Below are 23,578 nucleotides of genomic sequence, written 5' to 3' on the forward strand. Positions count from 1 at the left end.
ATACATCTTGAGTGTGTTGAAAAACATCTCTGATTCGAAACATTCTTACAAGTAACTTATTTTAGCAAGGACTGGCTGGGTCATGCTTCCTTCCTTGGCACAAATGAGATGATCCTTTACCTTTTGTTAGGTATGATTCCTTCTGTTAATTTTTCTGACAACCCTTGAAGATGGAAGCATATTCTTGGAAAGCCAATACCTGGAAGAAATGAGATCGAGTCTATATTAAACGAATGCTTAAAATAGCAAACATTGATTTATCGACCCTTTAAAAGTAAAAGCTTGAAATCCTGAAGAGACAGAACAGCGATTTTTTTTTTTTTTTTTTTTTTTCCCCTGGGGAAAAAATTGCTTTTCCGCAAACCAAACAAAAAAAAAAAATTCAAAACACTCAAGTGCAGGACTTCACCCCCCGACACTCCCCCATGTGGCAGACTGTGCACCCCTCCCCTTACTTAAATATACCAACTCCGAGATCGCACCACAGTGGAGGAAATGGCAAAGTCCCAAAGACTGTTCCCCTGTCTTCAGGATTTCAAGCTTTCGCTTTTAAAGGGTCAATGAATCAGCATTCGCTATTTTAAGTGTTCGCTGATTTAATATAGACCCATGAGAACTACATCATTCATGCTGTTAGCCTGAAGGATGGAATGTATGAGACCCCTTCTCTGTGTCAGGAGGTTCACTCACTGAGACAGCATTAAAGGTTCTGTTTGCTTTTACTGTACTCAGTAGGAGAGAGAACCATTGTTTCTGCCAAAACATACCTATTTAGCAGCATTTTTGGGTTTCTCCTCCATTAACTTCTTTACTGCCCAGAAGAGAGGTGGGATTAGAGGAAAGGTGCATGGAAGCAGACCTTCCCAGCTAATAGCAAGGGCACTGGAAAATTGCCCTTTTGCAAAAGTGTTGTAGTTGTACATTTTCTGGAGAAGCGAAAATGTCTTTCTGGTGGTGGAACAGATGCAGAAGTACATCCCTGTCCAGCATCCACTGGTATGATCCACTTCAGTTGAGGAGCCAGTGTGTAGTCTAGGGATGTAACGTAGGATGCCCTGAGGGTCATACCTGCCTCCTTTATCAGTAACCATTATTTCATGTGCATCCTGGTTAGGTGGGGATAGGAACATGTTTTCATTTGCTTGTTGCTGTACCACATCTCTTTTACTGTCTGTGATTATATGCAAAATTCCAGGGTTTTAGACTCATTTGAGTTGTGTTAATATCAGTAATCTCTACTATCATTTCCATCACAACCTTTCTTTTGTAATCTGTCCCCTATCCCCTGGACCCTCACAACCCTAGCCTCCCACGTTGTGTGGATCCTTGGTTAATGCCTGACCCAAATCTGAATGGTTCTGCCATAATTTCACTCAAGTAACTCTCCACAAAAGATTTTTTTGATGTAAGGTATAATGGGAATAGGGGAGTTCAGAGAGTGTACGTGTTAGCATCTCTTTCTTTTCCCAGTGTGTAATTTAGTTAGGTGTTCATTAACTTGGAGGAAGACAAGTATCATGCTGTCTTTAATAAACTCCCTTGCTGTGTGATGGAGTTTAAGTACTGCTAGCTAAAAAATGATCACTCTTCAGGGGCAAAAATAGTTTCTATGTTTAACCATGTTCCCTGGAATATGGTTTGCTCTTTTGTGAGTAGCAGGGATTGTGAAAGTTTCAGAGAGTTCCAGCCTCTAAAAATATGAAAAGAGCAGCTGTACAGCTTAAGTCTCCCCTAATGTTTATTGGGACCAAGTAACTAAAAAGGAATGCATCATAGTGGGATGATGCCAAGAAGAAGTTTAGACTGCCTTACCAACCAGAAATTGATAACAATAGTACAGGGAAAGGTAAGTGGGTAGGGAGGGGATTGCTAAGTCAAATATCATCTCTAGCAGAATTTTTAGTTGAACCTAGAACACACTCTGATGTTAAAAAAAAAAAAAAAAAAGTTAATTGTTATTGCTTAATTACTTTAAGACCTGATCACAGAAGATTAGAAAAGATTGGGAAGGGAAAGGCAGTTTACAAAGGAACAATGGGAGGACATCTGTATGGCTCCCAAGTGTGAACCAAGTCCAGAAGGTTTAGGAGTTTTGCTTGAAAGTGTTTGCTTTAGCTGTTTTTATACCCCCAAGCAGACTACAGAATTTGTTTTTCTCAGGAAGATAGCAAATGCTGGAGTTGTGATGAGGAAAGTAGATGAATTGGGAACTCTGTTTTTGGGAATGTAATGAGTTGGCAGATTTTGAAAATTCCATACAGTGTGCTTTGACAGAAATGTTAGGTAAGTAAAGGATAGTAACTAAGAATATGATTCTTTTGAGCGGGGATATAGGATTTGAATTACCCAGCTATACTAAGGTCTTACAAAGTTTATTGCTGTTAGCTGTTAGCTGCCAAAAAAGCATTTTCCTAGAAAATGGAAATCAAAATCAATGTTATGGAAGTTTTAAATATTGTAAAGATGAGAAAATGAAGATTTTATATATATATATATATATATATATATATGTGTGTGTGTGTGTGTCTGTGCTCGCCCAGATTTGCACACACACGCGCGCTCATACACACACACACACACACACACACACACACATTCTCTCTCTCTCTCTCTCTCTCTCTCTCTCTCTCACACATACTTATAATGCATATACTTGTAAAATAACAGGATCACCTAAAACATATACTTTAACTGAGTAGAGCACTGATCTACATGGATCTTTTTCAGATCTGTCCATGAGAATTGTCTGGTTAAGTGACCTGATGCGACTTTGCAGGGCAGGCAAATGGAGGCAGAAGTAACCAAACCATGTACCTCTGGTTACAGAAAGCATCTCATTAACATGCATCACCCAGTTCCTTCCTCAGAGCAGTTTTTTGCAAACTGAACTCTCAGCCATGTTACATGTCACCATTATTCCCCTCACTGTCTAAACTTTTCCTCACCTTTTCTTCCTCCTTTCAACCTATTCTTTCCCCTGAGCTCTAATGCTCATTGTCCAGTGTTTTCTCTGCAGTCAATTCTGTTTATTGTACATAAGCTACCAAGCACTGTAAATGACATTTTCCTTTCTAATAATATGTATTTTTTAGTCTGTAAGAAACTCCATTGCTGTTGACTTCTCAAAAATTTTAACTATTCATTCTTCTTTTTATATTAACATTTGTATTTAGTGGCTGAGCCTGAAAACAGTCCATGTAGACCAGTGCTGTATCCTGCTCAATAAATTAAGATTGAGATGAGAGTTCTTTGTGTGTAAAGAAGGAAGATGAAAGTAATTAATTTCCAGAAAAACTGGACATCAGTAGTACATTTTTTCCTTATTGCTGTTTAGTATTTTTAGATAACTTGCTTGAAGTGTACAGTGTATACAACTACACCAACTCTGGTTGCCTGTAGTCTATATCACAGCCTCCTCCTAGTGATCATACATCTTAGGTCTATAGGGCATACTTTTTCTAGAAGAAGCTTCTTAAATGGGTTAGTATTTTGGTTGACCATCACTGGGGAAAATAGTACATTTCTTACAAAGACAAAAGTAAACATTGCTTAGTTGAGAGTATTTACTTTGTTCACTAAATGCCCTTGCCTTTAGACTGTCGGGGAACAGTGATTCCTCAGGCTGAGTCTCATGTTGGTCTCGGCCCAGTCATGGCCACGATTTAACCCCAGGACAGATTACTGGGGCTCTTCAGTAGTTTTTGTTTGCATTAGCTGTAATCCATCATAAGAACTGATGTAAGCTAAGTTTTTAACCATATCCTTCGTGAACACTGGTTAGATACAAGTTAAGCCATAGTCTGCTGGTCAAAGGATAAGCCTTTGTTTTAGTACAAAGTGACAGACTGACAGTAGTCATGTGTCTAACACAGTATTAAGCTAAAGGTAAATTAGCACCCTTTAGTCCAAGAGGTGTTGCTGTTGACACTGTAGTGCCAAAGTCAAAATTATACGTTAAGTTACAGTCAGAGTTCATAGAGAATTAATCAGCAAAATTGTGCATTCAGTCAAGGGTAGTTAGTATCATAGATAACACTGATGTAAACAAGTATGTAATTTTTGCATGTCTCAATACAATACATACCAAGTTAGCATTTGAAGTTTTTCAGAAAGCATCATTTGAATTTTAACATCTTAGCAGCACTTGTTGATCATTTTACTCGGCTTCTGAAATAGTTACACTGAGATTGTTTCCTCAAGTGGTCTGTGTCCTTAATTTAGAACCCTACTGAGTCACTTTCATTGATAAGATTGACAAGAAATTAATTTTGAAACTGGAGGGCCACATATGAATAGCATTTGGCAGAAAGTTTAGTGTTCTTGGAATACTCATGACTGTTGTGGTCTCAGAGGCTTTTGCAGACCTAAGGTGTTGCACCAGGCTCCTGTGTTAACAATTGTACTTAGACCAGGGATGAGAGCTTTACATGAGTTTGCTTTAGTGCACATTGGAGTCACCACTCAGTACTGGAGACTGTGCAGTGGTTGGATGATGGAGAATAAGGGATGGCTGTCCTGCTGTTTAACAGAAACTAGCTGTCACCAGGTGGCTCTACAAGTGAGATGTTCCATTCCACAAACATGAGGTCATGAGTTATGTAGAGTTCAACAGGTTGTAAATTCTTCAGTAAGGAAGGTGCAAGAAGTGTACTCTGTAAGATAGTACCAGGATTTATCATACACTAACCATAGTCATTCCTTGAGATTGACTAAAATGTGACATGTTCCTCGCTGCAGTCTGCAGTGGAAACTTTGAAGCTAACTAGAGCCAGAGCTGTTGATATGCAAATGAGATGAATGCAAAAACTTCCCCTTTGTGTATTCTGCAAGTTTGAGGGGGGAGTAGTGGAACTGAGGAAAATGCATGTTGTTAGTAATGCTAATCTTGTAGTTACCACAGTTACAACCACTTTGGCTATGGCTGGAAACTGCGCACACAGGTAAATATTTAAACGCTTTATTCGATAAGCACTTTCGTTAAAATATTATTTGAATTTCATCAAATAAATTACTACTCCAAATCGGTTGTTTAAAAATCTCAGCATTCTAGTTATGTGACTTATTATGCAATGATGCAGTCATTTCAAACCCTCCCACCAAGACATAATGATTGACCCCAACAATACAGTACTCAATGTTAAGATAAAATCATTCAAACACTCCAACAAAATACAAAAAAAAAAAAAAAAAAGTTTCAACCTTTCTGGTGTTAAACTTTCAAAAAATAGCACTATGCATACCTTGCTTATTTAAAAACAATTGTCCTACCTTAGTAAAGATTTCATTTTTAAAATATAATTGATTGATGTCATTTTGTTCAGTCCTGGCCAAGAATCAGCTTGTAATAAAATTTGCCAAAGCAGTTTTTTCCATTCTAAAAATAATTTCATTGACCCCCCTCGATTATTAACATTCACACTAGGATCACCATATATTTAAACGTGTGTCCCCTGTAATTTATATTCTTTGCTAAAATATTGTTCATTCTTTCCTTTTTTTATAGAATACTCATGCTTGTAGATGCATTCTTTTACCTTCCGATCAGTTTTGCCCACGTAAAAACATGGTCACGTCTGACAGAAAGCTAAATAAACTACTCTTCTGGATTTACAATTATAGGTACCCTTCAGTTTATATAGCTTTCCCCTAATTTGGAATCAACTTGCAATATGGACAACTGCATTTTTTCATCTCAACAGGTTTAAATTATCCACTGTAAAATTTTCAAAAATATTCTTAAAATTAATATCCCTGCGGAAAACGATTTTGGGTTTTATACCCATCCTATCTCGAATGGTATTGTCTTCATTTAGTAAAACCCAGTTTTTATACAATATTTTTCTGATTTGATTTGCTTGTGTACTAAATGTAGTAATAAATTGAGTTTCGACACTGATGTTAATTTTACTCAGCATGGTTGCCTGTATTATTCATAATTTTAAATGTTACATTGATACCCAAAATAGGTCTCAAATAACCCCCAACTCTCTCTTCCTTTATTTCATCAACTATGTTATTCAGAAATTCCCTTGGGTATCCCCTTTTCCTAAACATATCAGTTAAGTTGTCACATTCCTCCAAAAAAGCGTCCTTAAGTGAGACCATTATGTATTGGTGGAAGGGTTTGAAATGACTACATCATTGTATAATAAGTCACATGACAAGAATGCCAGGCTTTTTAAGCAGCTGATTTGAAGTAGTACTGTATCTGAAGTTCAAGTAATAATTGGATGAAAGCACTTATGAAATAAAGCTTTTGAATTTGTACCTGTGTGTGCAATTTCCAGCTGTAGCCAAAGTAGATTGTGTTTTATTGGTTTGTGGTTTTTCTTGGCTTTGTAAGTCCAGTTTGTGGTTTCCATGGTGGCTGAAGGAGCAGCGACACAGTCCCTATTCAATCCATCTAACAACAAAGATCATTTGAGTGATAAAGCTGGAAATTTAACCCTCTTTTTAAAGCAATTAACACAGAAGGTAGAATGTCTAACCCAATGTGTTAACAATTTACTACCTCAGCAACAGCAGATTAACACTCACCAAGCTACTACTGTTTGTGTTAGCGAAGTAAACCCAGACTTTATGTGAACAATGTGATGTGTTTTCTGAAAATACTGTAACTAATCCCTTGCTAACAGGGAGACTTGTAGAAGGATTGAATTTTCCAAGTGGTAATTTAAATCCTATTTCAGGAAAACGACAAATTCTGGTGAAGTTTGCTTTGAATATTCTGAATGTGCAAGCCTGGGATAATCTTTAATAATACAACCAAGCAATTACAAACCACACTCCAATACGAGGTAGATGCTCCAGTTTTAAATGATTGGCTTAATTTACCCCTTTGATTGTAATGTTGAGCCACCAATTACACCTGTAGGAGAGAAAGAACTGAGTGTCTGGCTGGTTGAGTTTGATTATAAACTGATAAAATACAAGAAACTCCAATTGAAGAATGCGTATTTTTTGAATGTCGTAAGAGCCATCGAGTCCCCAGAGGCCTGAGTTCATGGAAATATCCAAATGAGCTTGAAGAGAATTCCCCCTTGCATCGTGAATTAATACAACTTTTTGACAAACAAGGTTATGAACTCCTCGAGGTGTTCATAAAACACAGTGCTAAGCAGATAGAAAGCTTGGCTAATGAATTATCAAATTTGGACAGTAACCTAAGGAGGGACAAACACTATTGGGCATTTAAAGATGAACATCCGAGAATATTTATTAATACAGAACAACTTCTGAATAAAGTAAAGAACAATATAATAAAAGAAGAATCTGATGATCTGAAGTAGTTAACTTCATTTATCTGCAACCTGTGGGTATTCAGGATCCGAGCCGGCAACATTTTATCAAGCATCTGCTCCAAGCTCCTCCCCTTCCCTCAGATCTCGTTTGCCACTTCATGTGTACGCATCGTGGTCTCTATAGCTCCAAATTGGGTATAGTAAGTGGAACTTTTGATTCTTAAGTTAGTGTGTGAGAATAGTTGTTTGTGATAGCATTTCATCCCCTTCGTCTTGTTGGTTTGTTTAAAAAAAATAATAAAAGTAAGTAGTTAGAAAGTTTGTGTGTCTTTCTTGAAATAGAGTAGGCCTAGCCAACCCCTGAGATGTGTGTGTGTCTAGTTTAGGGTTTGGCTCCGTGGAGTGTGTTATGGCTGACCAGCCTAAACCAATGTTCAAGAAATGCACAGTGTGTGGCCACAAGCTTTCACTGGCTGATGGCCACACTCTCTGTATTTGCCTTGCGTTCCCCATCTTAGTTTGCCATGTGCTGTGTGTGCAGGGTTCAGTCCCAGAGCCCTTAAAGAGAGGAAGGCGAAACTGGTAGCCAAGGGCCTGCTACTAGTTTCTGCCTTAGAGACGACGGCCTCTACATCGGCTCCTGTAGCCGACCACCCCCCCCCTTCAGTCTGGGACTCAACCTCTCTCTAAGCCTGCTGAGGCAGGGACAAAAGCTACAGATAAGGACAAAAAAGAGAGAGTGAAAAGGGTAGAGAGGCACCCCAAGCGATCTCCTGAGCGAGAGCATTTTCCCAGTCCACCCGTAAAAGTTGTTAGGACCACTTCTCCTCGGCTCCATTCCCCGAGGTTCTCTCCGGAGCTGATGGAGCCCTTGGATCGGAGGCCTTCTTCGAGGTCATCTCACCGAGCCAGATCCAAGTCGGTCACCTCCTCACGGTCGACTCTGAGTCTTTCGGAGCTTGACGTGGACAGGATGATGTGGAGATTCATTCAGACCCAAATCCAAATGGGAGTCTTGCCAGGCCCCTCTCCGGCCAGAGAGGGGACCTTTATGCCATTCCTACATCTTATCTCTCCTTCCCCGATCCAGCCATCGGTCTCAGGGTTTATGGATCCGAGGAGCTGGGGGTTCAGCGCCGATGGTTCCTCCAACCTCGACGCCGGCCATTACCTTGAGTTCCTCAGATCAGACTTGTTCGGATCCGAGCAACTCTTGGGGCCAAGAACAGGGAGCCGGATGTGACGGAACGGAGATGTCTTTGGCTCTGACTTTGTCGGATCCGAGCTGTTCCTTCAGAACCCTGGCTACCTTGGCCTCGGCCCCGATCCTCATGACTGGGCCGGGGAGAACTTCTTCCTTGTTGCTTGCCAAGGAGGTGCGCTCTCCTTCGGCCTTCAATGTGGTGGAGAGGGTTTTCTCCCAGGGATTGAGACCCCAGCCCATTGCCTTGGACTCCGCCCAGGCTGCCATGGATTTGGTCATGACTCCCATCAGCTTGTCCCAGGGACAGCTCGTGCCAGAGGACCCCCAGGTGGATCCCATCGTGAAACCTCCCATGACTTACAAGCCCTCTTCAGAGAGTCCCGCTGAGGAGGCCCCACATAAGCATTCATGTAAGAGGAGGCACATGGACTCCCCAGAGTCCCTCACAGAAAATACTGACTTGGATGAAGGTGAGGGTTCCCCCAGGTCACCTCCCGAGGATATCTCCTTTGGAGACATCATTGTAATTCTCCGCCAGAGGGGAGGTTGGTCAGCCCCAAAACCCTCAATGGACAAGTCAGTATTCTTGGAGGCCTTTGGCACGGGCCCATCTACATCCTGGGTGTCCCCTCCTGCAGATACATTAGTGGATCTTATCACCACATGGGCATGGAAGGAGCCTGACACAATAGAGCCAATACCCAAATGCCCAGACAGGAGCCTTTCTCCTCCCACAGACAGGCTTGGTACAAGGGGATCCCCTGTGGATGCTATGGTTGTGGCAGCTGCCACCAAGAGAGAGAGAACTGGCTCAGGAAAGTTCTTCGGTCCACCTGTCGGACAAAGAGTCTAGGGTGGTGGATCGCTTTGGGAAGCGAGTTTTTTCTTCAGAGACGTTTTAAATATGAGCGCTGAATTATTTGGCACACGTCATTCGACTCCAGCGAGACCTGGTCACGGAATTCACTGTGTTGCCCCCAGAGTCCTTGTCGCCAGAGGACAAGCGGCTGTTCTCGGCCAAAATGTCGACTCTGAAATCTATTTCTAACATGTCCATGCGTCTCCTTTCCCATGCCACGGAAGGAGTGGCTAGGGCGGCTGGGACTGGTGTAGCTATGAGGCGGCACGCCTGACTCAAACTCTGTCAATTCGCGGATCCCTTCAACGCATCTTTCACGAATGCTCCCTTTGACGGTTCCTCCCTTTTTGGGAAGACAGTTCATGACACCTTGGTCCAGAGCGAGAAGGATGGGAAGACTCTATCTGGCGTCGGAATCCACTTCTCTAGCCCTCAAAGATCCTTGTCTAGGAATCAGAGAGGGCAGAAGAAGATGTGGTTCTGAAAATCTCAGTTTTCCTGTGACACTCAGGACAACTCATCCCCTAGAGGCAGAGGGGGACAAGACAGACACTGCCCCAGAAGCAGAGGTGGTCCAAGGAACTTTGGGTTGAGGGAGACCTTCTCGGACCGACCCGCGCAGCAACCCTGAGGGGTTGCCTGACTGTCCTACTCTGGAAACAGTCAGGGGAAGATTGTCATTGCAACTAACGGTTTGGGAGTCCATCACGACGACCCACCTATACAATCAAAGCACCTCTTGTATGTCCCACCCACTCAAAGGGAGGCCTCAGCACATGAAATTTCAAAGCTGCTTTACAATCGGGCCATCGAATCAGTCCCCCCAGATCAGTCTGGATTAGGCGTTTACTCCATGTTCTTTTTAGTGCCAAAAAACACGGGGGACCTCAGACCCATATTGGACCTGTCTACCCTGAACCCGTCTGTAACCAAGCAGAAATTCCGGATGGTCACCTTAGAGTCCATTCTACCTTATCTCTGAGGATGCGACTGGATGTGCTCGATAGACCTCCAGGACTCTTACTACCACATCAAGATTTGCAGAAGCTCCAGGAGATTACTTCACTTCCGGCTGGGAGCCAATCATTTCCAGTTCAGAGCCCTACCCTTTGGTCTCACCACAGCCCCTAGGGTGTTTACCAAGGTTATGGCAGTAGTAGCAGCTCACCTGAGGCTTCAGGGAATTCAGGTGTTTCTTTACCTAGATGACTGGCTCCTCACTGCTACCACCAAGCATCTACTTTGCATGGTCAGAGACTCCTTCATGCATCTTGCAGTCAATCTAGGGATCACCATCAACATCTCCAAGTCCCGCCTAAATCCGACACAGACCTTGGAATTCATAGGGGCACGGTTGGACACTCAGCTGTTACAAGTTTTTCTCACTCAGGACAGGATCCAGAACCTACGGGTCCATGTGTCAATAATCCTCGGCCCCAGGACACTGATGGCGAGCGACATTCTCCATGCCCTAGGCTCCATGGCAGCAATTTCAATTCTACCATTTGTATGCCTTCACATGAGGGTGCTTCAGTGGACCTTGGCAGTTTAGTGGTCTTGGTTAGACCTCCCCATGGACTACCCTATACGGATCAGCCAAGCCTGCAAGACTTTTCTTCTTTGGTGGCTCCAGTCGCCGGAAATCTTGGCAGGTCGCCCATTCTTAACATCACTAACCCAAGCCACAGTGACACGGATGCCTCCCAGCTCGGGTGGGGGGGGCACTTTTTGGGAAGGACAGTCCAAAGCACGTGGTCCCAAACCGAGACTAGATTGCATATCAGTGTTCTGGAGATGAGGACAGTGCTTTTAGCGTTGCAAGCCTTTCACACTGTTCTCTCCCCGGGGATGATTGCAGTTCAGTCAGACTGCATGTCCATTGTCTGGTACATCAACAAACAAGGAGGGACCAGATCTTACCCTCTCTGCCGGGAGGCCATGAGAGTGTGGGAGTGAGCACCAGTCTGTTTCTGATTGCAATGCACATCCCGTGATGCTCCAACATTTTATTGGACAGATTGAGTCGGGCTATTCTAATGCCATACAAGTGGTCTCTGAAACAGTCAGTAGCAGAGGAGATCTTCCTAGTGTGGGGTCACCCTTGCTGCGATCTCTTCGCATCTCCTTCCAACGCAAAGTGCAGCGAGTTCTTCTCTCTAATCCCCTCCCCAGGGGACTCCGCCGGAGATGCTCTAGTCCATGCTTGGACTCCCGGGTTACTGTATGCCTTTCCCCCGCTACCTCTAATTCTGAAGTTTCTTCAGGAAAGCATACTGACTGGGGTGCAAAGTCATCCTCATTGCCCCGTTCTGGCCTCATCAAGTGTGGTTCCTCTTCCTCTGGTATGCTCTAACTCCTCAACAGATTGTAGATCCCTGCCCGGATCTCATATCCTATCCCTCGGGCATCAGTCTGCCTGACCTGGACAGCCTCAAGCTGACTGCTTGGTTGCTCCAGTTCCCCTGATCGCTTGGACTCCCGATTTATCATCTTCCATAAGGGCATCCCTCAAAGCTTCCACTAGGAAGGTTTATCACAGCAAATGGAAATGCTTCTCTATTTGGGCTTCTCAGAGAAACATAGATCCATTTACTGCCCTGGTTCCTGCAGTCTTGGAGTTTTTGTCATATATTTTTCAGTAAGGGGCTAGTTCCTCCACAGTGAAAGTACAACTGGCAGCCATATCTAATTTTCATATTGACGAAAATTTGAATGCTCTAGCCTCCTTGAGATTGTGCAAGGCCTCTCTAAAAGGTACTTTTCTCTTGCGTCCTCCGGTTAAGAATTCCGTCCCCCCTTGGGACCTTACTCTAGTTCTGCAGGCATTGGTGGCACCCCATTTTGAACCAGCAGCGTCAGTAGACTTTAAATTTCTCTCCTGGAAGACAGCCTTTTTAGTGGCCATTACTTCGGCTAAAAGGGTTTCTGAGATCCAAGCTTTCTGCTGTGCCTCCTACTTGATTTGTCATAAAGACAGGGTTTCGCTTGGCACGAACCCTTCTGTCTTACCGAAAGTGGCTTCTGAATCCAACATTAACCAGATGATTAATCTGCCTGTGTTCTTTCCAAATTTCCAGAACAAGGGTGAATATAAGCTGCACTTTGTAGATTTTCATAGACAGCTTTGTTTCTATGTGCACAGGACTAAGCAATTTCGTAAGTCTGACAAATTATTCGTGTCCTTTTCTAGACCCTTTTTTGGCAAGGCCATTTCCAAGGTCTCCTTAGCCAGGTGGATTACACAATGTATACTGCAAGTCTTTAGAGATAAAGGCATATCCCCACCTGGTCCTATTAAAGCCCATTCCACCAGATCTATGGCAACTTCTGCTGCTTTTTGGTCTAGGGTTTCTCTGGATGATATCTGTGCAGCAGCGACCTGGGCAAGGTCATATACATTCATCTCTCATAAGTTGGATTTGATCTCTAGAGGGAGAGCATCCTTTGGCTCTGTGGTGCTCAGGAATATCCTTCTGAGATCCTCCCAGGAGTTTTGTTAGCTAGGGACTCTGTCCCACAGGTTGCACATAAATGAAGTTAACTACTTCAGATAAAGAAGTTATGTACTCACCATAGCGTTCCATCTAAATAGTTGTACTTCATTTTCTGCAACCGTTCCTCCCTCCTTCCCCCAAACCTGTTCTAGGTTAACGTTATTGAGTTGCTAATAGTTTGGTTAGTGGCAAACTCGATCTGAGGGAGGGTAGGAGAGGTGAGGGATTATGGGTAAGGGGAGGAGCTTGGAGCAGATGCTTGATAAAATGTTGCTGGCTCGGATCCGATATGGATCCAAATTACCCACAGGTTGCAGAAAATGAAGTATAACTACTCGGATGGAACATTATGGTGAGTACATACCTTCTTTTTATCCTAGTCACCATTCATCACGCGTGGGTCTAGGATCCGACATCAGATCCGAGCCGGCAACACTTGGACAGTAGCTTAGTTCAAGCTCCTCCCCTCCCATAATGCCCTGCTGCCTTCTAATCAGTCAGATCTCGTTTGCCGCAGTTAAAGACAGACGCAGATTGCTCAGCTTCTCTGGGATTCCAGTTTTAAATACAGTAGGTCTTCCTTTTGGGTTTTCTTCTTCCTGCTTAGCTTTCTTAGTTTCTGTAGGTGTTCTGCGTTAGTTGGACTATCGTTTTTCTACCCATCCCATTTGTTTGGCTTTTGGTGCCATTTTCAGTGTTGTTGGAGTCGGTTAAGTTTGTGTGGAAATTTTCTTTTAGGAATTTAATTTTTCTTTGGCTTCCTGTAGTATAGTTTTAGTTTTCTGTGTATGTTGTATTTTTTGGGACAGCTTTCTGGTTCAGGACTGTGGACAGGTTTCTTGACTCCTCTCTTGTTTGTTCCTTCAGATTTGGTTTTGTTTGTTCCTTCAGATTTGGTTTTGTTTTTTGGCTATTATGTTAGAGAAGTCTTCAGGGTTTAAGAGGTGCTCCTTGTGGAGTCGGTAGATGCCCGTTTCCGACTTGCATGAGGAGTGTCTCTACTGCCTCGGCGCCAGCCACCTGGAGGTTGAGTGCGGCATTTGTGCTGCATTCAACCCCAGGGCCCTGGTCGAAAACCAAAATAAAGTTCTCCTGAAAGGAATGGTTCAGGGGAGTTCCTTGGTCAAGGAGCATTTGACCAAGCCGGGCTCCTCTGACAAACAGGCGAAAGGCAACCTCTTCCTTCTCCTCCATGGAGGTTTCGGGTAGAAAGTCGGACGCCACATCCTCTGATCCGACGCCAGCCTTGGCGGTCTTGGATCCAAAGTCCTCCAGAGAGTTGATGCCCAGATCCAAGGCCTTCGGTCCAAGGTCTTCAGATCCTAGGATCTTGGTGTCAACTGCTGGACCAAGGCCTCAGGATCGAGGCCTTTGGATCCAAGTCAGAGCAGGTCTGTCACATATCCAATCCTGTCAGATCTGAGGGATTCGAGAGCCATGCCCTCAAATCCTTCTGTTTCCTCAGATCCAGTACCATCAGATCAGAGACCTGTGTTGGATCCTGCTGTGATTGAGGACCTTCCTACAGATCCTCCTGGAGAGCACTGTTTGTTTACCCCTCCGTGATGGAGCCATTCCCCGGATCAACGGAGAAGACCCTCAGGGTCCTGGCACGGGCCTCCAGGTAGGTCCTCTATTTCTTCCCGATCTTCCAGGAGCATCTTTCCTTCTTATGTGGACAGGATGATGCAGTCCTTTTTAAAAGCCCAAATAGAGTTGGAGCTTCTGGCTTCCCCCAGCCCATCAGACCAGAGTGGCTTCTCCTACACCCAGGTTTTCTCCTTGTTCAACCAGACTGGGTTTGGACTTAAGGGAGCCGGCACGCTGGACGGAGGTTGTGGGGGCTTCTGGGACACCCTTTATCCCTACCCTATGAGAATCTATGGCTAGTTCTGCTCTTCCTCCCTCGGGGTAGGTGGGGCCACTGGTCCAGATTTTTCCCATAGAATCCATAGGGGCAGGTTCAGGTCTGGGCCTTTCAGACCGTTCTCAACCTCTCGGTGCTTCGGGTCTCGATAGCTCCTGTCTGACCTTCTTCAGAGGGTTGGAGGTCTTGGCAGGGTCTGCTCCTTCCTCCCTTGTGGTGGTGGTGTCCACAGGGGAGGGGGCTTCATCCAGTCCTTTTGCTTTCTGGGTGGTGGAAAGATCTCTCTCTGCTACCAGAGTAGATTCCTCTGCTCACCAAGCTCCATCCCACCCTCAAATTTTGAGCAGACCCTCTCATCCTTCCCCTGGTCAGTCTGTCTGATCTAGCCTCCAGGGGGGAGTTACCCCTGTCAGGGTCCCCACCTCTTCTGAGTCTTCCCCAGACCCTCCCCTGGAGGAAGTGCATCGGAAGAGGGCATGTAAGAGGAAACATCTCAACTCCCAAGTAGAGTCTCTCACGGAGGACATGAATATCGATGGGGGGATGGGTCCCCTAGGTTACCACCCAACGATGTCTCCTATGGAGACATTCTGGAGATCCTTGAGGCTAAGGGCGGTTGGTCTGCCCAGCACCCATCCACTGAGGAAGCCTCGTTTCTGGAGGCTTTCGGAACAGGCTCATCTACTTGCTGTGTGTGTGTCCCCCACTGACCATTTGATCAGTCTCACTGCCAGCAGGACATAGAAGGAACCCGACACAGTGGAGCCAGTGCCTAAGAGAGCGGATAAGTGCGAGTCCTTCTTCTGACAAGTCCTTTTGGTCCAAGGCAGTTCCAGTTGATGCAATTGTGGCAGCTGCTGCCAGCAAGAAAGAGCTGGTGGAACAGAGTTTATCTGTCCATCCTCCCAGTCACAATTCAAGAGTAATTGACAGAATCGGAAAGTGGGTGTCACATTGGCTTTGTTCAGCCTGCGAGTTTTAAACTACCTGACACATTTTACCCATCTTCAGAGGGATTTAATCAAGGAGCTTACCACTCCCCTCTCGGGAGTCCATGCCGGCAGAGGACTTTAAGACTGTTTCTACCAAGCTTGCCACTCTTATGTCTGTAGCCAATTCGTCCATGAGGTTGTTATCCAATGCTGCAGAGGGTACCTCACAGACAGTGGGCACAGGCATCTCCTGAAGCGCTACCCGACTGTCACTCCCTGGAGGCAGTCTGGGCCCATTTATCTTTGCATCCTTTCGCCTGGGCAGACATCACAACTGATTGACTGGTGCCAAGAATTGTATCCAGGGACTACTATATTCCCTTTTCTGACCCCTCGCCAAGAAGCATAACTCTCCCTGATGTGCCACCCATCTTGAGGTGACCAACCTCATTCTAAAAAGAGCCATCCAAATGGTCCCCACACGACAGAGAGGATCCGGAACTTACTCCCACTTCTTTTTGATACCAAAGAAAATGGGACCTGCGCATCCAATTCTGGACCTCAGTCAGTTAAATCTCTCAGTCAAGAAGGCAGTTTCGGATGGTCACTGTACAGTCCATTGTGTCCCTTCTACACAGGAATGACTGGATGTGCTCTCTGGATCTTTAGGGCACATACTGTCATATCAAACTAGTCAGGCGGTCCAGGAGATTTTCTCCTCTTAGAGTGAGGGGACACTTCCTGGAGAAGACCATCCAAGGGACGTGGTCCCAGTCAGAGACCAAACTGAACGTCAGTGTTCTGGAAATGAGAGCAGTCCTTCTTGCTTTGCATGCCTTTCAGGACTGCCTTCCTGTAGGGGCAATAGCAGTGCACACAGACAACATGGCGGTTGTGTGGTACATAACCAAGTGGGTACACATTCTTATCTGCTTTGTCGTGAGGCCATGAGGGTCTGGGAGTGGGCAATGTCCTTGTGGTGCTGTCTCCTTGCAATGTATATTGCTGGAGCATCCAGCATGCTGGCAGACAAGCTGAGCAGGGCTATTCTGACCCTGCACGAGTGGTCCATGAATCCGCTAGTAGTGAAGCCGATCTTCTGTCAGTGGGGCCAACTGAGCTGTGATCTGTTTGCTTCCCCTCTCGACCACAAATGCACCAGCTACTTTGCTTTGATCCCCTCAGAGGGGAAAGTCCCCCAGGGACGATCTGACTCAGGATTGGCCTCCGGGTCTTCTTTATGCCTTCCCTCCATTACCACTAGTTCCGAGAGTTCTGCCGAAAGCAAGACGCCTCAGAACACAGTTAATCCTCATTGCCCCATTCTAGCCTTGGCAAGTGTGGTTTCCTCTTTTATGGTCTCATCTGAAGCATCCCCCTTAGGCGCTCAATTCGGTTCTGGATTTGATCTCTCATCTTTCACTCCTCCTGCTTCCACATCTGTGGACCCTCTGTCTGATAGCTTGGTTTGTCCAATTCCAGTGATTCTCAGTCCAGGCCTGCATCCCCTGTGAAGAACATTATTCTTGCTTCTCAGAAAGCTTCAACCAAGAGTATGCAGAAGTAAGTGGAAGAGATTCTCTGTTTGGGCTAAAGGCCGGGGTCTGAATCCATTTTCAGCTCCTTTTTCAGATATTCTTCTTTTCTTGGCTTCCCTGCTTACGATTAAAGTCCAAGTGGCAGCTATTTCTAATTTTCACCTTAATGACGAGCCTACATTCTCTTCTCGCCTCTGCAAGGCTTTCTTGAAAGTTGTCTTTTTATTGTGTCCCTCAATCAAGGATATTTCTCCACCGTGGGATCTTGCTGTGGTGCTGCAATCCCTAACTCCGGCCCCTTTTTGAGCCTGCCGCATCCTGTGATCTCAAATTCCTTTCTTGGTAGACTGCCTTTTTGGTGGTGATAACTTCATTGAAAAGAGTATCATAGTTGCAGGCTCTTAACATCAAGCCTCCTTATTTGATATTCCATAAAGATAATGACCTTGAGACCCATTCCTTCCTTTATGCCAAACGTAGCCATTAAAGCAAGCCTCAATCAGTCTATCCAACTTCCAGTGTTCTTTCCTGATTATACTAACAAAGGGGAATACATTTTGCATACCTTAGACGTTCATCGACAGCTTCATTTTTATTTGCACAAAACCAAGTCTTTTTGTCTTAGACCAATTGTTTGTGGGCTTTTCAGTCAACAGGAAGGGCCGAGCTGTTTCAGAAGTTACCATTTCCCATTGGATTTCCCAGTGCATCTCTTACATCTACTCCTCCTGTGGTTCTCCTTTGCCTGGACCAGTTAAGGCTCATTCTGCCAGGTCAGTGGCTACATCAGCTGTCGTCTCAGCTCATCAATACTTTGATGTTTGTGTAGCAGCAACTTGGTCTTCCCCTCGTACCTTTATCTCTCATTACAAGCTTGACATAGTGGGGTTTGACTTATCTGTTCAACCTGAGGTGTTTCATGGTGGCTACTCGCCTCTTGACATATGCTCTGCTGAAAAACACCCGCTTCACCATTCTGATTTAGTTTATATTTTGTCTTCCATTTTTGTAATGTGGGTGATTTAGGGTATGCTGCCCCACTAGCACACTCCTTTTTGTCTAAAAATAATAGTTACGTACTTACCATAACTTGGTATCTGTGTTATTCGTAGTCACCATTCATCACGCATGGGTCTAGGATCTGACATCTGATCTGAGCCTGCAACTCTTAGACAACAGCTTAGCTGAAGCTCCTCCCCACCCATAATGCTCTGTTGCCCTCTAACCTCTCAGATCGAGTTTGCCCTGGAGGAAGAAGACAGAGTAGACCTGCCACCAGAAAAGATCCAGATAATATCCTGCCAATCCCTGAGGAAAGGAGGGTGGGATCATAATGAATGGTGACTAAGGACAACACAGAGATACCAAGTTATGGTAAGTGCATAACTATTAATCTGATGTTATCCTAGTCACCATTCATCATGCATGGGTCAGAGTCCCCAGCTACCAAACATTCTCAGGTGGCCTCATCAAGGACATGCCGAAGAACAGTGGAGCCAAAGAAAGCCCTTCCCCTAGATAATCAGAAGAAATACACTTCTTTAAGACGTTCAGACAGAATAAAGGAGAGAAATCAAAGGGACTTGAGGAACAATTAACAGAGTAATCAGGCCAATGTGCAGGATTTTTACACATCCTCCAGAAGGAACCAATGAGAAAACCTGAATCGGACATGGCCCAATTTGACCAACTGATCGAAAGGCAGTCAGAAGAACTGGAGGAATTAACTGAATTAGGCAATCATTGCAGAACAATCTCATCGGAATGTTTAACAAATAAGTTTCCCAGTATTGTCAAAAATTATGAAGGTGACTTTAAGGTATACAATTTTTCTAGTATACTGATAGAGAGACAGATCGTGGAGAGATTAAGTAAAGGACTCGCCTTTGTACCTTCAAAAAAAGTGAATTTGGCTAATGTTCTTATTGGTTTGAAGTTATTTATGAGGAAATTAACTTCAGTTTGATTTTTGAAAGGACTTTACCATCTGCAGTTGTAAGTACTAATGTTTCCAGTACATACAACCCACCCCTTCACCTGAACTTATTGATATATGAAAAGATTTGTGAATTAGATTTCAGGGAAATGTTTAATATATCATATGGGAGACCTTCATATGGCAGTTTGAGTGAGCAGGATCATTTAAATATTGACTACTTGAAACAGCAAAAGATTATGATAATGAAACCTGATTGGGGGGGGGGGTTGTTATAATGGATGCATCTGATTATTCTATTGAAATGAATAGTATTTTACAAACCGATACATATATTCCAGTCTCCAAGAATGAAGTAAATGGAGCATATAGATGGGTGAGCTCACAGATTTTGGACATGTTTATGGAAAGAAGAATAGGTATTGATGTCTAAAATTATTTATACATGGTTGCCCCCACTAACCGCGGTTATTTTTGGAGTCCCCAAAATCTGTAAAAATATTGAAACTCCCCCCATGCATCCCATAGTGGACATTAGACGATCAGTTACATACTCATGTGCAAAGTTCCTGGATTCTGAATTTAAGAAAGCCCTTAAGGGAGAAGTGCAAATCTGTAAATATTCTTGGACTTTTTTAAAGATTCTTGATTGGTTAGAGTTTAAACAGAATGATATACTTCTTACAATAGATGTAAAAGATTCCATACCACAAGATACGGGTCTGGATTGCGTGGCAGAATTTTTGAGGATGAAGAAAATACCCCAAGATCTTATTAATTTGTATGAAGAATTACTGGAACTTGTACTGAAAAATATTTTTTTATTTTTTTGAAAGACAGTATTACCTCCAAAATACTGCAGTAGCGATAGGGTCATCATGCAGGCCAACTTTTGCCAATATGGTAATGGCCCTTTGAGAGCATAAATTTATTTTCCATGAGAATGGCATCAAAAATAAAATATGGTTTTACACTTATCTTGGTGATATTTTTATTTTATGGAAGGGTGAGAAGGAGGAAATAAGTGAGTTTATGGAATACAAAAATAAAACTATGAACTTCTGTCATTTACATTTGAGGTAAATACTAATGAAGTGGCTTACTTGGATGTTTTGCTATTTAAGGACAGGGTCAATAATAGGTATATTCCTAAAATTCACAGGAAGAAAACGTTATAGCAATAACCCACGCCTGGATGTGGGTAATGCGGGATTTACCCACGGTTGGCGTGGTTTGGTCCCGAGGGCGAAGCCCTCGGGACCAAACAAAGACAACCGTGGGTAAATCCTGCATTACCCACACCCAGAAGTGGGTTATTGCTATTATACTATGACATTATTTAAGAAAAGAAATTACTTTTCTTAAATAATGGCATTGTATAATGCCTCTTTGCTGCCCTTCCGCAGCTGTCTGGTATCCGTGGCAGTTCTGATGTACTGCGCATGCCTGCGCAGTACATCAGAGCTGTGGTCAAAAGCAACGGAGAAAGCAAGATCTCCGTTGCTTTTTACTGTTTCGCTATGTTAAATGGGTTTAACTTAGCGAGACAGCTTTAAAATAAGCAATGGAGATGTCCATTGCTTATTTTAAAGCTGTCTCGCTATGTTAAACCCATTTAACATAGCAAAACAGTAAAAGCGGAGATCTTGCTTTCTCCGTTAAACAAACCTGTCTGCTATGTTAAATGGGTTTAACATAGCGAGACAGCTTTAAAATAAGCAACGGAGATCTCCATTGCTTATTTTAAAGCTGTCTCGCTATGTTAAACCCATTTAACATAGTGAGACAGGTTTAAAAAAAAAGCAACGGAGAAAGCAAGATCTCCGTTGCTTTTTACACTATTAAGCTATGTTAAAGGAGTTTAACATAGCGAGACAGCTTTAAAAAAAGCAACGGAGATCTCCGTTGCTTTTTTTAAACCTGTGTCGCTATGTTAAACTCTTTTAACATAGCGAGACAGTGTTTTAAAAGAGACTTATACTAATGGAAAAAGTCCGGGCGACCGGACCTTTTTCCATTAGTATAAGTCGATTTACAACGTGCACGCTGGCCAATCAGCGTGCACGTTTTGGAATATTAATGGGGGGTCATGGTATAAATTCAAATAACTTCCTCCATTTTTCTAGCATGCATCCCTATTATCAGAAGAAATCAGTTGTAAAGAGCCGCAAGAATGGTCTCACTTAAGGACATTTTTTTGAGGAATGTGACAACTTAACTGATGTTTAGGAGGAGGGGATACCCAAGGGAATTTCTGAGTAACATAGTTGATGAAATAAAGGAAGAGAGGGTTGGGAGTTATTTGAGACCTGTTTTGGATACCAGTGAAACATTTCAAATTTTGAGTAAGACAGGCAACCTTGTTAATTTGAGTAAAACTAACATCAGTGTCAAAACCCAATTTATTACTGCATTTAGTACACAAGCTAATCAAATAAGAAAAATATTGTGTAAAAAATTGGGTTTTACTAAATGAAGACAGTACCATTAAGGAGGATGGGTATAAAACCCAAAATCATTTTTCGCAGGAATTTTAATTTTAAGAATATTTTTGAAAGTTTTTACAGTGGAGAATCTAAACCTGTTGGGATGAAAAAATGCAGGTGTTCATATTGCAAGTGTTGATTGCCACTGGGGAGACATTCCAAATTAGGGGAAGCTATATAAACTGAAGGGTACCTATAATTGTGAGTCCAAAAAGAGTAGTTTTAGCTTTCTGCCAGAAGTGCCCATGTTTTTACGTGGGCAAAACTGATTGGAAGGTAAAAGAACATATCTACAAACACTAGTCTGTAAAAAAAGAAAAGAATGAACAATGCATTAACAAAGCATGTAAATAACAACAGGGGACACATGTTTAAATATATGGTAATCCATAGGGTGAATGTTAATAATCAAGAGGGACCAGTGACATTATTTTTAGACAGTAAATAATTGATTTGGCAAATTTTATTACAACCTGACTCTTGGCCAGAACTAAAAGAAATGACATCAATTAGTTCTATTTTAAAAATGAAATCTTTACTGAGGTAAGATATTTGTTTTCAAATAAACAAGGTATGCATAAGTACTAATATTTTTTGAAAGTTTACCACTAGAAAAAGGTTGAAACTTTTGTTTTTATTGTATTTAGAGTGTTTGAATTTTTTTATCTTAGCATTAAGTATTGTATTGTTGGGGTTAATAATTATGTATTCTTGGGAGGATTTCAAATGACTGCATCATTGTATAACAAGTCACATGACACGAATGCTGGGATTTTTAAACAGCTGATTTGAAGTAGTAATTTGTCTGATGAAGTTCAAGTCATATTTGGATGAAAGTGCTTATCAAATAAGGCTTTTGAATGTTTACCTGTGTGCACAGTTTCCAGCAGTAGCCAAAGTGGGTTGTGTTTTACTACTTTGTGATTTTTCTTGGGTTTGTAAGTTACAGCTGTTATGCTTGAACAGTTATAGTTTTTTCAGTAAAAGCTGTGATGTAAGTAAACTTGCATTGTGACTAATTTTCTAAAATTTCTTTTATACAGTGTTGTACACATTGTAAGCACCTTGGAGCCACCATAAAATGCTGTGAAGAGAGCTGTGAGCACCGATATCATTACCCTTGTGCTGCAGGAGCTGGCACATTTCAGGATTTCAGTAGTTTTACACTGCTTTGTCCAGAACATATTGATCAAGCTCTTGGAAGATGTAAGTTACAGTAACTTTTTAAAACATTGGGTGTGGAAAACTTAAGCTAAACATCTGCAACTGTTTGTCACGTAACAGTGTTTGCTGTATGTGTTTGTCAGTATGTCTTTTTTGTTTACTCATTAACTAGTGTCAACCCATTATTTAGGTACCATCTTTAAGTCCTTATATACATGATCCAGTCTACACACTAAAACCATCAGAACTCGTAGTAGACAGTAATCAGTTTGGTAACTAAAACTTTTCTAGGATTTTGCTCCTCCCCTTCTTATGTAATACTTTACAATTTCTCCTTTTATCCATGTCTTGCTTGCTGTTGAACAAAACCGCATCTGTATAACCTCACCATCCTGCTTTTGTGATGTGTTATTTTTCATAGTTTGAGATCTTTGGATTTGGTAGTAAGCATTGTTGCTGTACAAAGTCTTCTATTTCTAGGTCATAATGAGCTAGCTCTTTGCTCCTTTTCTTAAGTGTCTCCAGCAAACCCTAAAAACACAATGACTGCCAGTCCTCCTCCAAGTATACCAAATAAGTGGAAAAGTACATCTTTGAAACTTATTAGACACTTAACACTGGCTGCTGTCAGTGGTGGTTTCTCTTTTGAAGGCGACCTAACCAAGATTTTTTTTTCTCCCACCAGAAGCCATTCTTTTCCCTTGGTTTGGTTTTTCAGGACCTTCTGCAGTTCTCCTGTGACTGTTAGTTTGGTCTAGGATGGCATGCTGAAGGCCTTGGTCAAATCAATGCTGGAGATGTTTCATCTCTTTCATGTTTAGAGATAGTAGTGTGTCAGCTACTCCCCACTTTCCTGG

General features: G+C 42.8%; 1 protein-coding gene across 1 annotated transcript in view; it reads left to right on the forward strand.

The window, feature by feature from the left end:
- The window catches only part of KMT2C (lysine methyltransferase 2C), a gene marked incomplete in the record, with an annotated part of 4,117,755 nt that overhangs the window by 598,978 nt on the left and 3,495,199 nt on the right, over positions 1-23,578 (forward strand). Inside the window, 1 exon segment of the mRNA XM_044066891.1 lies at positions 22,601-22,763. Within this exon segment, the coding sequence (XP_043922826.1) occupies positions 22,601-22,763 (163 nt within the window).

The sequence above is a fragment of the Protopterus annectens genome, chromosome 3.part1, assembly GCF_019279795.1.
Source record: "Protopterus annectens isolate FY-2018-M chromosome 3.part1, PAN1.0, whole genome shotgun sequence".
NCBI lineage: Eukaryota > Metazoa > Chordata > Ceratodontiformes > Protopteridae > Protopterus > Protopterus annectens.